The sequence below is a fragment of the Mya arenaria genome, chromosome 9 (assembly GCF_026914265.1).
Source record: "Mya arenaria isolate MELC-2E11 chromosome 9, ASM2691426v1".
In the NCBI taxonomy this organism is placed as follows: domain Eukaryota; kingdom Metazoa; phylum Mollusca; class Bivalvia; order Myida; family Myidae; genus Mya; species Mya arenaria.
Window position 1 is genome coordinate 734,556 of NC_069130.1, and position 18,056 is coordinate 752,611.

The 18,056-nt window shown below is 35.0% G+C and overlaps 1 protein-coding gene across 1 annotated transcript in view; it reads left to right on the plus strand.

Annotated features, from left to right (window-relative positions):
- LOC128202785 (C-type mannose receptor 2-like) overlaps positions 1 to 18,056 on the plus strand; it is a 28,200-nt gene that overhangs the window by 3,278 nt on the left and 6,866 nt on the right. The window contains exons 5-7 of the mRNA XM_052903919.1: positions 559 to 662; positions 1,099 to 1,276; positions 1,807 to 1,986. Coding sequence (XP_052759879.1) covers positions 559 to 662; positions 1,099 to 1,276; positions 1,807 to 1,986 — 462 coding nt within the window. The remainder of the gene's footprint in view (positions 1 to 558; positions 663 to 1,098; positions 1,277 to 1,806; positions 1,987 to 18,056) is intronic.

Below are 18,056 nucleotides of genomic sequence, written 5' to 3' on the forward strand. Positions count from 1 at the left end.
GTCCAGTATAATGCCTGGCTCAAATTTCTCAAAACTTCTTAAGCTTAACAGGTTTAAGAAGCTTTTTTCAATCAGCCAAAATACATACTTAACTTGATTTGTTTTAAAAGAAAAATTGTTTATTGTGATTATCATGAAGATAATTCCTATCTCAGGTACCAAAACCATTAAAAAGGGAAAAAAATACGCAAATTATTGAAAAACGATTGACAAACGCTTAGCTTAATCGTGTTTTAAGGGACTTAAGAAGTTTCGAGAAGTTTTGGTCAGGGGACTGCAGTAACTGTTCTTGTAATAGTAGTGTACATCATTTATTTTACATATAAATAATCAGAAAGAAAACTGATACCAATTCATATGGGTTCACAAGTCATCAACGTTTGACATTATTGCAAATGGCTAGAAGGAATAACAATCTAATTTATACATCTGATACGTTTTAATTTCACTGGAAGGGTTTACCAGAAAATGTATTGCAGCGGACAAGTATTAAATAATATACATGTACAATTTGTTTTATATCTTAATGGAAAGTTATAGCAAAAATTTATTTTCTAGGAAACACACATCTCTGTTCACCTCAAGTACGGAACCTTGCTCAACGCTATGGTACTGCACTTGTCCAGCACGACAAGAGCTGCTATGAACTGCTGCACAACCAGGTAGATTTAGTTTTACTATGTTTTTATTTTAGCTCGTTTGTTTAGGCAGCTTAAGCTGAAAGGAATTTATCTCCATGCCTGTTCACCTTTTGAAAGGGATAAAGAACCTGTCCACTCGACACTCCCTAGCCTCAAAAGTATGTAACATGGCGAGTGACTTTCTAAAAATGTTTATTTTGGAACTACGCTGATTAGGCGCATAGCGTAGTGAGAGCGCACTCGCTATTTACTTAGGTGATCCGGGTTTGCTTCCCGGTAATGGCGCATGTGGATTTTGTTGGTGGTCACCAAGCCGAACAATCTTTAATTCCCCCGAGTTCTCTTGTTTCATCGACAACACAAAATCACACTCTCGTGTTTCAGCTTGCAAATGAGAAGGACACAGCATTGTACTGCTAATATGACAATAAACTATTAAGTGTAACTTTGAATTTAGGTAACATGGGGTCATGCTGAGCAACTGTGTAAACAGGCAGGCGGGCACCTAGCCAATATTGGTGATGCATCTGAGCAAGCTTACATACAGGACTTCATGATGAAGCACAATCCAAACAGAGCTGTCTGGATCGGACTTAATGACCACTACACAGAAGGACAGTTCCACTGGACTAACGGTAGGTACAACGTTCATCATCATTATTATCATTATCATCATTATCATCATTATCATCATGATCCTCCTTCTCCTCCTCCTCCTCCTTTTCCTCATCATCATCATAACCACCACCACCACCACCACCACCACCACCACCACCAACAACAACAACAACAACAACAACACCATTATAATCCTAATCATAAATCAACACCACCACCACACTGCTTTAGTAAATACAAGCGAAAAAAGAGATAGAGAATATTCGTCATATCATTGACTGGACATTGATCTGAGCAAGTAAAGGAGTCTTGTTCGTCCTTAATTCTTTCCCTTGTGTAGATGCGTTTCTGGACACTCACGCTCGGGCGAGGCCCATTCAGCAAGTGTGTATTCCTTCTGGTTCATTTCGCACAAAACTACAATAATTCATTTGGCCTGGAATGTACATGTCACTACAACTTCTTCATGATAAGGTATGGCTACAGGGTTCGTCTCTGATGTCTTTATGGTACAATTCATCAAGTTTATCAAGGTGTTTGCTCACAGGTGCCGCGGTGACATACACCAATTGGATAGCCGGACATCAGGATAACTTTGTAAACCACAACATAGAGGACTGCGTTGCCTTAATACCTTACAAGAACGGCACGTGGGACGACATCTCTTGTGGGAGCCAAGGATTCTTCGGGGACTCGGGAGAGACCCATCTTGGATTCTGCGAATACCGTTAGTATTGTATTGTTCACTATTGGTGGACATATATTTGTAAGTTAAATACTGATCGGTGCATACAAAACGCTGTAAATATGAGTGCCGACGTTTACCCAATGAGATATTGTTTAGATTTTAAAGTATTTCAAATATCCTAGAGATTCAGATATATGCCATATATTTAAGGCACTCAATTATGAATGCTTCTGTGGTCCACTTCTTGCACTCTTAAGTTGATACCATTATCAGTGCTTAAGTTGATAGAGAATTGCAAAATAAACAAACAAACAAACAAACATAAAATAAACTATAACCAAATCTAAATATACCAATTCCCAGAAATTGAAAACCCCATGTTCCTAATTAGTATGTAAAATCTTGTGACTAAATATGACCGGAATTGTTTCATTTTGGAAGCTTGTTTGGCGGCTTCCAGAGTATGATATCCTTCGTTGATTTTAAGACTAATTGATTAGTCTGTTTTATTCCAGTTTATTACCAACGAACCAACAGGTTCAAGACAAGAAGTCAGTACTTCTTATTCAGTGGGCAACACATGACCGATAAAAAACAATATAAAAATAGCAAACACGAAAATACTGGTCAGAAAAAACGAAATAACATATACAGCTTACTAAGAATTGACTATCGTTCACAAAACTGGTATGTTTAAATCAATGGTTAAACTGTTCATTGACTGTTCAAATGAGGTAGTCCAAAAATTCATGGAAGGGAAATCATTGATACATGTGTTTACTCTGAGTGTGTTGTGTTGGTCCAATTTGAGATTGGCTTTACCATTAGAATAGAGTCAACTTAAGTCAAATCTGTGTCTAATTATATCTAAAAGGAGGAAATTGGAGTTCAATATATATTATTTAACAACCTTTGTCGTTTATACCAGACTTAAGCTTGAGACTCTGATAAATGACACTTAAATATAAATTGTTGTATATTGCAGCTGTCATGGCGGGAGTTGCAGGGGCAGTACTGGTTGGATAAACAGGATAGTTCATAATATTGATGCGAAATAAAGACCAAACATGTCTGTCTTTTAGTGTTTATATATCAATAACATCATGGTGTTCAAAAGTTTCTGTAAAGCTGTTGTAGACGTTAAAACGGTTTAAAATTCTAGCTGATTTCACAGAATAGGTTAACTTTTGGTAACCCGAATGTAACGCCCTTCAGATTAACTAATTTTCGTTTTGGTGTACGTTAATGTCGTTCTTATGTTCAATGTACAAATGGATTGCTTCGGGTAACTGCTTCAATTTTCGTACTAATGGGTTGATAATACAAAGTTTCTTGGATACTATTTATAAAATGTTTGGAGTCAAACTAGAGTAAATAATTAACCTTTGAAAAATAATATTTGATGATTCTTTCTCCAAAAGCCGTGACATTCTACGCCATTGGCGATCAAAACCGCACCCTAAGGAGTCCCGTCTGTATCCGGGTAGCAAAGGGGGTAGTAAAAAAATGAAAATTAAACAAAATAGCAAATATACAATCTCCGAAAAAAATAAAGTTGACAGAAATTTGGTCACCCGTGCAAATTTGATTTTCAATTTTTTTTTTACACTTTTGAAATTAAATACGATCTTTTTTGTTTAAATCAACTAATATGATTATTTCCCGATTGTAACATAGAAATTTCAATAAGTCATGAACTAGGCAACCGATGAAACGTATTTTTACTAGAAGATATATTTTTATTTCAGTTATATGTTTTTGATCGACACAGAAACATTCCGCATGAAGTTTGTCATCTTTTTGTCTTGCTGATCTTCTACAATACGTTTAGAAATATCAAATATTTTAAATCGTCAGTACATTGAATTGTGAATAATTTCAGGTTCTCTTATAAATTAAACCTGAAAAATTGCCAAAGCAGAACGATCAACATAATGAAGATGACCGGACATTTGAAAAATATATGCAACTTAATATGAATAATGAAAAGAACCAGGTGGTAAAGGTATGCACATCAGGGTCCATGTGTTGTGATGTAGGATAGCTGTATTTATTTCTAATGGGGTTATTGTTTGTTGAAGAGACAGCAGAGTGGAGGAAATATTTTAAGATACAATGGAGTCCGGACGCATTACCAAACCATTTAAAAAGAATATCGCGTTGTTCTTTCACGTGCGCGGTAAATTAATTAATACACAATGAGAAATATTAGCATCATCAAAGCCAAGATCAACTTTCAAACAATTAAGGGTTAAGTAAAAATAACATATAAACTGAAACAAATGATTTCAAGTATTCAGCAACTAGATATATAAACATCACATGCACACAAATAAATCAGGCCGGGATAACAGTGCGAGCCTTTTATAGTTTTTCTACATTTCGAGTTTTACATTCAAAGCCCAATGCCAGGAAATCAGATGTCATGTTCAGTACACTGGTAATATCGCTGAGAGCAACCGTACTCAGCTCGAACTAAATATGGAAAACATCGTCATTGTATAAATGCCACATTTTTTTACGAACAATACTTTTATATATAACTTCCTTTAAATCGCAGTAAAATAAGAATAATGTTACAGAATATATCAATTTTGGCATAGAAAGCTTTTATTAACAAATGTTCAGGGTACTTTGAACTAAATTCTCCGCCTTAAGTACGCTACCCTGTCACCCATCCGACATACCATCAAAAATAGACACACCCATTAGTGCAAGAGGTATTTAGGTGAACATGATTGAGTACACTATTTGTAAGAATTGGTTCAGGGAAAATATGAAGGCGTTTAAGGTACGCAGGTAGAGCGGAGTTGCAGCCCCAATAAAATTTCAATTGCAACTGACCATGCAACAAATATAACATATCATCAAGTCACATATTATTGAGTTCACATTGCCCCCTACCCTGTAGCTTCCACAGCCCTCTAACCTGCAGCGCACACAGCCCCCACATCCTTTAATTAACCTAGCCCTCTGAAGCTCATACAGCCTCCTACCCTGCCGCACATCGAGCACCCTTCCTTGCACTTACCATGCCCACAACCCTCAGCTTACTCAACCCGCTTCCCTGCAGCTCACACACCCCCAAATTTTGCAGCTAACAAAGCTGCCCATACCATACGATTAACACAGTTTCTTTTATCTGGCACTGCCACGTACGCAGCAGCTAACTTATTCACGTAACGTGAAGCTCACACGGCGCATCTAACCGTCAGGTCAGCTAACTCCCTTACCTGCAGCTCATCAAGCACTCTACTCTGGTGCTAACACAGCCTCCATCATACCCTTTAGCTCAACTATTGCAGCTCATCAAGCACATTGACCTGAAGCTAGCACAGCCAACATGCTACCCTTTAGCTTAATTATTGAAGCTCAGAAAGCACACTACCCTGAAAGTAACACAGCCCCCACGCTACCCTTTAGCTCAACTATTGCAGCTCACTAAGACCCTTTATCTTGCAGCTCAAACAGCCGCTGTACACTCAAGCTCATATAGCCTCACGCCCTTTAGCTAACACGCCTCCCATCAACAGTTTACACAACCCTCTATCATGCAGCTCACACAACACCTAATCAGCACTCATCGTATGTAATTTGTTGGCCAGTATTACCCCAGTGGTTCACACTTTCGGTGCTCTTATTTAAGTTTTTTTACGCTAAAATAAATTTGTTTTTATAAAGTGAATAGAGTACTTAAGTATCTCATTTACCCCAATTCGTATATCATTTAAACGTAAACTTTGTTTCGGTAGGTTATATTTGACTCGAGTGTCTTTTTGTAGATTCGGATTTCACGAGGCGCAAGCCGATTGAAATCAAAATCTGCTAAATTCACGACAGTCGAATACGAGATTCCGAATCAAATTACTCCTTTATTAAACATTTTTGGTTAAATCACTTAAACTACACATGTTTATTATAAATGTAATTTTTATGACGCACCATTTTGATTTATTACGTCAATTTTAAATCGCGCATTGATACGTTTATGATGTGACGTCAACATAGTGGATTACAGCCACATTGGACTGGAGTGGAATACGGATATACTATTTTGAAATATGTTTTCTTTATACCTATAGCCCCTATACATATATATAGTTACGACTTTATTCTACATTTTGTTTATATTCCACCTAGTATGTGTAGTAGAGGACACGCCAACAAAGCACACCATTTATACCGCCATTTTGTTAATTTTCGTTCACCCTTTAACTCGTTTTAAGCGATTTCCATAATTTGTAAAAAGACATAAATATTTAAACATTGGGAATTGTATCATACACCGAGTTTTATTTAAGGGCATACATTGTCTCGTCGATAACAACAAAAAGCAATTATTGAAGGTAGACAAATACATGAATTAAACAGGGATGGAATATTTGTATCTGAAATACTATTTTTGTTTCAAAACTTAATCCATTTATGCGGTTTGAATAACTATGACACATATTGAGCGTAAACGGAATTATATATTTATGATTTTAAAGAATAAATGAAAATTTCTGTGCTTTATATCAAAATGTCTTATGGATATCATTTTCCCCTAAATTATGCACATATACTCGACCAATAGCGCAATCTAACACTGCTACTTGAACGCTACGTTTCACCAAGCTAAAATAACGATTGTAAGACATATACTGTTGGATAAAGGTGTTCTTGCTGACCTTTGAAGAATAAAGCTGAAATTATACAATGAAATATGTAGGAACCTACAAACACAAAATATGTGCACATATCTCCTAGGTATTGTGAACTACATGGCCAAATTCTGAACAAACTGAGTGATATATGCAAACAACTTAGGTAACCTTTTCACAAAGATAATATGTTTTATTGGACATCATAAAGGTTCCGATGCCGTCAAATACGCGGTATGCAACTCTTTAGTATAACGCCACTACGACACGTAGCTTGGCACGGTTATTCAATGCAATTCTTCTGAATCAGACTTTAGATGTGTGCTACTCAACAAATAACAACCAGTTGCGTTTGCAGGCCGTGCAGTAACAAAAACTAAGCATAACTGTGTACAGATTGAGCAAGATGTTCTGGCAGTCTTTTTTACTTTAGAAAACTGTCTCTAGCTTACCGAATAGTATTGTAAGAAATGACCGTGGGCCTCATCTGCAGAAATCCATTGTTCAGAGCACCAAAACGACTTCAGAGAATGCTACTTAGGCTGCAGATATGATTATAGGATACGTTACAAGAAAGGCATGGCCATGTACATATCTGTTACACTCTTAAAGAGCATACAAGTATCTAGGTAAAGGCAGTGCAACTTAGCCGGAAATATTTTAATAGCAAAATGCAACGCATGATAACCCGACATTAATGCAATTAACTGAATATATATTCTATTGATGGGAAAATACGCCAGAAGCTAAGCCGTATTTCCAAATTCGGGACTACCAATGCAAGATTGTATTATATTCCATGGCAACTGTTGTATAATCCCTCGAAGGTCAGTTTTAACCAAAAACAATGCATATATTTGCGTACAAGGATGTATGAATCTTTCTATATTAGAATATGACATAACAAACCCTCGTCCAAAATCGGAGTCGATATTAGTTTTCGGAATCGGAGTTTATATTGAAATAAGATACATTCAACAGTCACAGTGGACTAGTTCAGTAATTTCTTTGTCAGGCAACATCTTGTAAGAAATCGTATTCCCTAAATCGTAATGTTTGTATTTGTTTTAAATTAATTTGACTTTAAAATGAATTGATTTGACTTCAAATAAATGCAGGGATTTGTCCACACAAATTGAAAACTTACATTCAAATTCTCTAAAACAAATATGAATGGGTCAATAACGAGAAAAATCAGTTTGTGTTCACTATCAGGGACGTTTCACAATCAAAAATATATAAATAAAAAAAACCCTGTGATAATGGATATAAATTATTTGTAGAAGTTATGTCATAGCTTTTGCTTTCATCTAACCCAATTAAAATATCATCAACCTGAAAAGAATGAAAGAAAACTCTGACTTTACATTCTAAATTATATCCGTAAAGAAAAAAAGATTTATCTACAATATCAAGTATAATGATCAATTATATTAATGTTTTACCAAAAGTGGAACACGTTGGGTCATTAGATTGTGACTAAGGTGACAGTACATAAACATATACATGTGCATCGATTGATATTACGATTCATTTTTATTTTGAATTTTCTCGATGAAGTTGTACGGTCATTTAATTTATTTAATTTAAACGAAGTGACGGAAACAGGGATATGATCTGGTTCGTTAATACCTTAATACCTACACTTATATTTTATTTTTACGCTTGTTTCCTAATGATATTTTTAAGTAAGATGGATAGGTTTTAAGTATTTGCTGATAAACATTTCTTCCAACTTTCGATTTACAGTGGGATAAACTGTGGTTGAATACGCCCGATACATATATGAACTTAAGGTAATTTCAACCTCCGAGAATTAGGTTAGAAACAGGAGTTGAAACTTCGATGTCCATTAAAATAGTATTAAAATAAGATATTGGAATAACTATAAAAACATTTTCACAAATTTATCCTATTGAGAGAGTAACCATCAAACATAGAAATATCCGTTTTAGTTCCTAAACATACAGACACGATTATATTTATTTCTTCGTGTTTCTTGTTTGTAGATGTTTGTGTTGCTGTTCTGTGTTTCTTGCTTTGTCCCTCTGCCATTGAACGATGTTTAATGTTTAATATTTCGACTGCTAGACTTGTGTTTGTTATTTTTCACATAAATATGGAGCAACATAATTCTTGCAAAACATAATGCGTAAATTTAGCAAGGGAAATAGAAAAAAGACACAGGGTTAAGGTCCAGGAATAAAAGTGGGTGTACAATCTAAATAACATTTTCTTGTTCTATGAAATAATGACCAATTTTATTCTTGTAAAGTGAAGCATTGTCATAAATAAGTTGTGTGCCATTTAAACCTTTACTTGGGCTGTGATGGTTGTATCCTCTTTGCAAGGAATTTGTACAATAAGGCTGCTTGAATAAGAGACAAAAACATATGAAATCATGTTAACGATTCTTGTCCACTTTGTTATGAAAACGTTTTATTGAGCCATTGTTTGTTATTTGAGGGTCGCTGAAGAGCAAAATAATAACTTCAAGTTACATCTCAATAATTGTACTAGAACTACAATGTTATAGTTTTGCTTTCAAACGTGTGTATACTGCAACAATTAATACCTTACTTAATTTTAAACAAATTGGATCGAAATGTATCAGGTGTATAAAGTAAACATCCGCAATCAAATATAGGCCATTAGCGACATATTATAGAGTAAATATATAGTATAACACAACCTTTTTCGATATTAACTACGTATTTTCTTACTGGAAAATATGTGACTATTCTAGCCTCGCTGTTGTTTACATAAAATAAATTAGTTTTCATCGTTTTGACCATGCTAGTCTGGTATATGGTCTACCGAATAAAATAGGGTTATTAGTACTGCGTTTTATCCGGGAGATTGTATTCGACTCGAGTGGATTTTTGCAGATTCGGATTTCACGAGGCGCAAGCCGGGTAAAATCAATATCTGCAAAATTCCACAAGAGTCTAATACGACATTCCGGATCAAAACGCAGGACCAATAACCATTTTATTTATACATTACTGGTATGATCACTTAAATGCCACATGTATTCATAATAAATGTCATTTTAACAACGCATTTCTTTGTTTTATGACGTCATTTTAACGTCGCGCAACAATACTTGTTATGACGTGACGTCACAAGAGTGGAATACGGCCGTATTGCACTGGAGTGGAATACAGACTACCGTTTTTTTGCGATATGTTTTGCGTGTGGATTTATGATGGGTATATAATTATACATAATATAATAGGATTGACCATTGGCTTGACAAGACCAAACTATCATTCTTGTCGATGGGCTTAAGCAAAATAGTACTGAAAATAAGGAGCGTCCTTAAGTATCACACGCTACATGCTAGCCTAAATATCTCTTAACCCATTAATACAGCGAATATCTTGATTGACACGCCAAAATAACTTACTGTGTGATGTTTGGGGCATGCTAACCAGTACTAAATTACACAAAAAATGTAAATAACACTGTAGGATTGACCTCTAGTCTGACACGCATAAAATACTCAACTTGCCCTTTAACTTGAACCTGGCTAGCCTGGATAAGCTATAAACCCATTTATACAGAGCGTAAAAGTATTAACATTTGGCCCAATATTTATCGAAAAGCTAACGATAACAATAGCAGTCCAACTCGCAAAACATGCCATATATTTCAGTGTAATTTCTAAAGGAAACTTACGTTACTCTGACGTTTGTTCTAATATGTATTTCAACTAAATTCAGATAAATTTATAACCAGATTGAAATATAAAACCTCTGCCTTAAATGTATATTATCAGAAATTTTATCCACTTAGAGGTGTTGTATATTACTGTTATGTCCCAAATCAAGATGTGAACACTTATAATAGCTAACATATAAAGCCATAAATAATGTTTTATTTATAAAATCCCCTGGTTCTATGGGACTTATAAACACTTGCAAGAAAAACTGCACAAATCACCATCGTTTGAATGCATTTCAAGTGCGTTTTAGTTAAAAGGCATTTAAGTATATATGTCTTGTTAAATGTAACATGGTTTCTATATTGAAATATAAAAGTTGGAACTGTCAGATAACAGGACCTCACATGTTTAAAGTGACACTCTTATTGAAAATCAATACAAACACATGTTTAACAAACCTAAATTTTGAGTGTTAAACTTTTAACTACTTACCCAATAATGCATTTATGAAAGATATCAATAACTGATAGCACAATTGTTATCGTGTATTTAATAGCTGAACACCTAAACTAATTCAATGATTGGTGAACGCTAAAATATTTACTGTGACCTATTATCGTCTCATAAGGTAAATTTACCGTATTTTCTGCACCTTTTATTCAAATTAGACTCGGTATCCTTAATAACAACAATTGTTTTCGACATGTGTTTGTATTTTTTGGTATATTAAAACATTTGTATTATTTGTGATCTTTTTATTTTGGAGTAAGAGTGCAGTACGTAAAACGTCATACTTATCTCTAAACCTATCAGCAATTTCATAATTACAAACATACGCCTAATCGGAGCCAGCATTTACCTGAAATCAACGAAAAAAATGAAATAAAAACAAATGCTGGAAACTTATAAAGTAACTTTAATTACGACTTGATACAAACATCACCTGATAGCGAATGGATAACGCTCTCTCCTTTTAAAGAGAACTCAAGCATGGAATGTGTCATAATACAGAATTGGCCATGCATATACCGATTGAACTGTAAAAACAAACAATGCACTTGTTCAACAAATGTATATTAGAACTAATCAAACAGTTTTGCCATGGTTTGAGGACAAATTATTGCGTAGTTGTGAGTGAACGGCCTGTATATTTCTTATCTGTTTATGTTACAAATTTTATCAGACATATGGATATGTTTTTGCTACCGGAGTAATTCTACTTACACATAGGTGGCATTATCAGCCAGATTTCCACCCCCCCCCCCATATATATACCTTTTGAGATAAATGTACTTTAATTGGATGTTTACATAAGAATCAAATGTCTGTTAAATCGTTAAAGATGTACTATCACTCCCAAATAAGATTTACCACAATTAATTCAATTATTTCAATATATCAAAAAGAATAGATAAATGTCGAAAACAATGGTTCTTATGAAGGATACCAGGTTGAAATTGAAAGAAAGGTGGAAAAACATGGCATTTCTACCTTATGAGACTATAGAAGATCACAGTAAATCTTTTAGCATTCATTAATCATTTAATATTTTTGAGTTTTCAGCTGTTAAATACAGGGTTACACTCTTGTTGTCAGAATTTGATATTTTCCATAAATGCATTAATAAGTAAGAAGTTAAAGATTTATCACTCAAAATTTATGATTGTAATACATCTGTATGTATTGATTTTGAATAAGAGTGTCACTTTGAACATGTGTATGTAAAAGAATAGCATAGCACATGATACTCTTACATATTATACATTGTTACAGTTTTCCATCCTCGGCATCCCAGCGTATCACAACAAATATGATACCAAGGGCAAATTAGCCAGGAAAACTTTGTAAATCTTGAATATTCAAAAGCATTTTCCGACTAATGAAATAACCATTAAAAAAGGAATGAATCTCTGTGAAGAGCTATCGGTATATTAAACAATACCCTGCCTAAAACGATTTGTACACCGTGACGTCATTGGAATTTTTCGAATCGAGATTACATCCGTAACTTTTCGGCCATTTCCGCACCGCATGAGGTGTGTCTCATGCGACCAATCTAGCGGCTGGATTTCACCTTATTAATTATTCATGAGTATGAGATTTTAGCAGCTGATTTGCCCAGAGTATCATATAGGTTATGATACGTTGGGGTGCCGAGGATGCAGTTTTCAATGTTTATTAATTCAAAACGAATATTTATCCAAATGAATGAATCAGTAACAATCTCAACAAAGCACTGGCGTTATCTGAGGAAATCGCTATAACTTTACTGAACCCATTGTTTTAAGCTATGTTTTTAAAACGATAAAAAGGGATAAAATGATGAATTTCTCGGTAACCGATTTTTATTTTCAAACTCATTTTTTACCAAAAAATGTTTTATGCAAGAAAGCTCTTCAGAGCTTGTTAATGCAAGGGCCCATTTTTTTTTTTTTTAACTTGAACATTTAAGGTTGATTGGTAAAAGAGTAAAAGCAGTTTGGAGAAATTCTTATCATATGTGAAAATATGATAATATCCAAAACAATTCGCCAATTTCTGAATGACACTGCCTCCTATGAGTTTACATTCATTAAATTTAAACATTTTTCTGTTTGACATGATAACATTAAAGTGTATCGATTACCATATGGTTATAGTTTTCCTACGCCTCCGTTCTGAAATTTGATCAATGAAGTTGTGCGGCAATTTTTTTTTGACAACTTAAATGATACAGGAAAATGATCTGGATATATATATATATCTTAACAAATATAAAAACGCCATAACTTGTAAACACACTTATATCCTATAAACAATGTTTTGAAAGTAAAGCAGTTATTCCCTAATAACATTGACTCCAAACATTCTTTTCATGAGTTTAAGTTTATTGCAACATCAGATATATTGTTCAGGAAGAGGTCTGAAATTTCGATGTCCATGACAACTTCAGTAATATACGATTTTTAGGGAATTATAAAAAATATAGGTTAATGTTCAATAATTTTCTTTCTTTGGGTGTTATACACCATTAAAAGAAGTATCCGTTTGATTCTAGAATATATACATATGTATCAGAAGATTTATTGCAAAATCTATTTTACCCATAAATCACCCAAATCATGATTGGAAAGCTATTGTATTGTTTACATGCAACGTAGTTTTGATTTGCTTTAAAATGGCAACCTTTCATAATACTGTAACATTCTCTCTCTTTTACGAAGGAGAAGTTAACATTCATACAACTTAAAAGGTACAGCAATACATTTCCTAAATGATTTCACTGCTGATAAAACTTCAAATACAGATGCATTCGTATGAAATCTTTTAAATTGGTACGAGGTAAGCATTAATCAATATAAATATATATTAATTAAATTAATAGCTTAAAGGTCTTGTTAGTGTGTTTGGTTAGTGGTCACCAAGCCGGGTAAGTGGTTTTTCTCTGGGTACTCCGGATTCCACCACAACACAAGACCACACTCTCGCGCAACATCGTGCCAACGAGAGTGATTAATATAAGTTGCAATAGCTTGTTTCACCATCGTTGTAAAATAAAATAGGTTTATTTGGCATGTTTCTGTAGCTTTTTGCATATATATTAAACTAAATGAAAGGTCTTGTTAAACACTTTTTGGAATTAATCAACAGTCAGTGTGTATCGTCAACGAATGCACATGAACAATATATACAGTACACCAGTTAGTGACGAAGTCTTCATATATTGCCGGTTTTCGAACTTCATGGTCTGAACGTGGCTTGTACTTTTCATTACTTGCACTATGTTCATTCGGATGACTTTGAGGCGGAGGGTTACGTTGTATAACTCTTTCCCCCTATGTCTTCACAGGGGGCGGAAAACTATTATCCGGTTCATCCCTTTCCTCTCAAAATCGTTCTATCCTTTTGCGCAGGAAACGTCGATTGCAGTTGATGACAGAACCCTTTCATTTCAAACCGTTGTATGACCTTGTTTACGGACGGTCAATTATGATACTTTCGTTCCTATCGTTGTTTAATTTGAATGCGAACAGTATCACATGGTTTCAAGTTGTGAAGTGGTTTCGACGATTTATCATATAACAATAATTGTCCATGTTGCTGTGACGATTTCTTGCGAAGTAGAGTTCTCGTGGTTCGGTTCATGATTTGCTTAGCAGGGTTTTGACCTGGTGTAAGCTGTGGCTTGGCAGTTTTGACTACATTTCATGCATTTCCGTGTGATTGCGGATATCTTTCTGGTAAAGTTTTGTGTGTAAAATCCCATTTTCGCGCAATTAATGTGGAGTTTACAGATTTTAATACACTTGCACTGTCTTAAATTACAGTTTAGGAATACCATGTCTAGCAAATGTTTGCTTACTTTTCGCCATGATTCGTTTAGATGTTGTCTCATTAAGACTGTCGATCTAAATAAAAATACTAAAATAGTCCACAATCACTTGAAAGCCATAGTCGTCGAATGTGTGCACATCGGTTTTGTATGTCGTCCAAGGCCGTCGGGAATTATATGATTTATCATTGACTCTTTGCATCGCTTCTTCTTGAAAGATTGGCATGTATGGCATTAGCATGTAGCACATTAGCATATACCGTAGTGTGTGATGAAGCCTGTTTTTATTACTAGTCATGTTCGGCTAATATTCAATGCTTCTTGCGCGTTGAGGTGAGCATTGTACACAAATATGTGTATGCCTCTGGGTGAGTATTTCTTTGCGCATGCTCTTTGGAATAATGGAAGGATTACAGCGGAATATGATACCATCACTTCCCGCGTAAAGATAACAGGTTTGCTTCTGATGGCAAGTCTCCAAGTATATTCGTGTCTGGTAACTGACTTTATTTAAATCCGGGTCTTTGCATGCTGCTTTTTGTAGTCTACATATTTTTGTCGTTGGACACTGACAAATATTCGCTCATTTTGGTTCCTTCGATTTGCGGAAGTAGCACATCCAGCTTTTCATCTTTATAGCCTTTGGTGGAGGAAGCCCTTGAAAGAGTGTCATATATGTTTCTTTTCCTTTCTTTTAATATATATCACAGCCAAATATCTGCTGCTTTAGTAGCATTCTCTAAAGTCGTTTTGTTGCTCATGTGGCCTATAATCATTTTCTGCCAAAACTGGTGAAAATTCTCGAAAGAGGACAAGATTGCGACAACTTCTTTTCCTTTTTGCTCATATGTTTGTTCAATTTGCGTAAATGAACGGCTCGCAAATGCAATTGGAAGTCTGTCTTTAAGTAGCACATATCCCAGGCCTGATTCAGATGTATCACATTGCATAAATGATCCAAGCCTTTTGGCGTAATAGCGTAATACTAGCACTGCGGAAAATGGTTTTATATACGGGAATGTACTGAAGCCCGTACATCCAACGTGTACGGTAAGTGTACGGGATGTTGAACATACGGGTGTGTTCGGACCCGCATATTCATAAATCTCGCACATCTTGAGTATACGGGATTCGATGTACGGGCGTGTACTTACCCGTACATCCGTCTAAATGATAATAAATAAATAGATTGGTTAATACTAAGTTGATTGACTAACGACTAGTACTTAAACTTTTTTGATGGATGTACGGCACCGTACATCTCCGTATATCTTGAGTGTACGGGAAATGCGGGAAACTATGTTCTTCCGTTTATTCATCGTGTACGGGATTATACCATTCCGGTACATGATGAATATACGGGCGTGTACAATTCCCGTATATTATGGATGTACGGAAATATACCAGTTCCCGTACACGCTGAGTGTACGGGAAAGTAACAATTCCCGTACACTATGGATATACGGAAATTTACTCTTTCACGTACACCTATGTTATAAAATATTTTTGAATTTTGTAATCAAGTAAGGTAATTTGGTGTGTTTTTTGAGAGCATATATGACATGAACAACATTTAAACAATTGACTTGTATACATCCGTGTTAAGTAGAGAAAAGCAATGTGTTAGTAAGGGTCACGTTGTGTAGCAAATGTAAGGCTTTTCGGGTTTTAACAGCCTTTGCTGAAATTAAAGCGACATGTTTATGATAAAAAAATGAGATTCTGCAATGCTGGTAGGGTTGATTTACGGCTAGTACTAAAAATATTTTGATGAATGTACGGCACTGTACATCTCCGTATATCTTGAGCGGACGGAGATGTATGGTCTCCGTACATGTTGAGTGTACGGGAATTTATGCTCTTCCGTACACTTTGAGAGTACGGGATTATACCATTCCCGTACACGATGAATATACGAGCTTATACGTTTCCCGTATATTATGGATGTACGGAAATATACAAGTTACCGTACACGCTGAGTGTACGGAAAAGTAACAATTCCCGTACACTATGAATATACGGAAATGTACTCTTTCCCGTACACCCATGCTTTAAGATAGTTTTGAATTTTGTAATCAAGTAAGGTTAATTGTTCTTTCATTTGACAGCATATATGATATGAACAACATTTATACCATTGACTTGCAGAGAAACAGGAATATGTAAGTAAGGGTCACGTTTTTGTAGAAATTGTAAATGCTATTTGGGTTTTAACAGCCTTTGATAAAATTAAAGCGACATCTTCATGATACAGAAGAATAAGATTTGAGAATGCTGAGTGGTGTTACATTTGACAGCACATATGATACGATCAACATTTATTACATATACCATTGACTTATTCGTTTTCCGTGTTTCGCAGAGTAACAGGAGTCGCGTTTTGTATAAATATAAACAAATTTTATGTGTTTTAACAGCCGTTGAAGATATTACAATGACATCTATATTATACAAAATAATTGAATTCGACAATGCTGGGTGGATAAATTCATCGCTAGGGCCCGCGAATGTTTATTTGCCCGTACACGAAGAATATACTGGCGTGTACAAATTCCGTATATTATGGATGTTCGGAAATATACAAGTAACATTACCCGCACAAAATGGAAACACGGACATGTTGTGTTTCCTGTACACGCTTAGTGTTCGGGAATGTTTAGTTTCCCCGTATATGATAAATATACCAATGGAGCATATAGGTTAAGAGGGGATGGGTTCACTTCTAAATGTTAGGACTTATATATACGGCTATATCACTTTTAGTAAATCGTAGGAATTAACTAATACATTTTTCAGATAAGTCCGCAGACGACTGTTTATGGGCGACCGAAGAAATGGGGTGCATATTTATTATATGTTGTTTTTATATTGAAAGATGGCACCTAATATAAGTGTCATCAGTGTCTTTTTCTCGGGTACTTTTATTGCCGTTCCAATTAGTGCATGTCGCGCGGAGATCAATTGTTTTCATAACCGCATGGCTAGTGTGTCATAAATCTACGAAACACGAATTATTAAAATAATCAATTAATTTCATCAACAAATTGCGGAAAATATAATTATCATATTATGCATGAATTGAAAAATGATAAATAAATAAATAAATAGATAGATGGATGGATGGATGGATGGATGGATGGATGGATGGATGGATGGTCTAACTTTGACAATTGAACCCATAACCCTAGTCGTAATTGAGCATGAATCCAAAATCAAGGGCTTCGAAAATATAATGACACATAAGGTTATACAAATAGGAAAGTTATCAATCTTCTGGAAACATGGAACAACAGCACAAAACTCCACTAACAACACATTGCATATACACTTTATTAAAAAATGGTATGTTTATCAAGGATTGGTAGGTACCGCCTTGGGGCGGACAGTAAAATGTAAGTTTACTGGGTGTTTAAACCAGTTTATGTGAACAAACCTCAGTCTTATCCCAACAATCTGAAAAGAGAAAAAAACGTAAAAGGTAAATCTT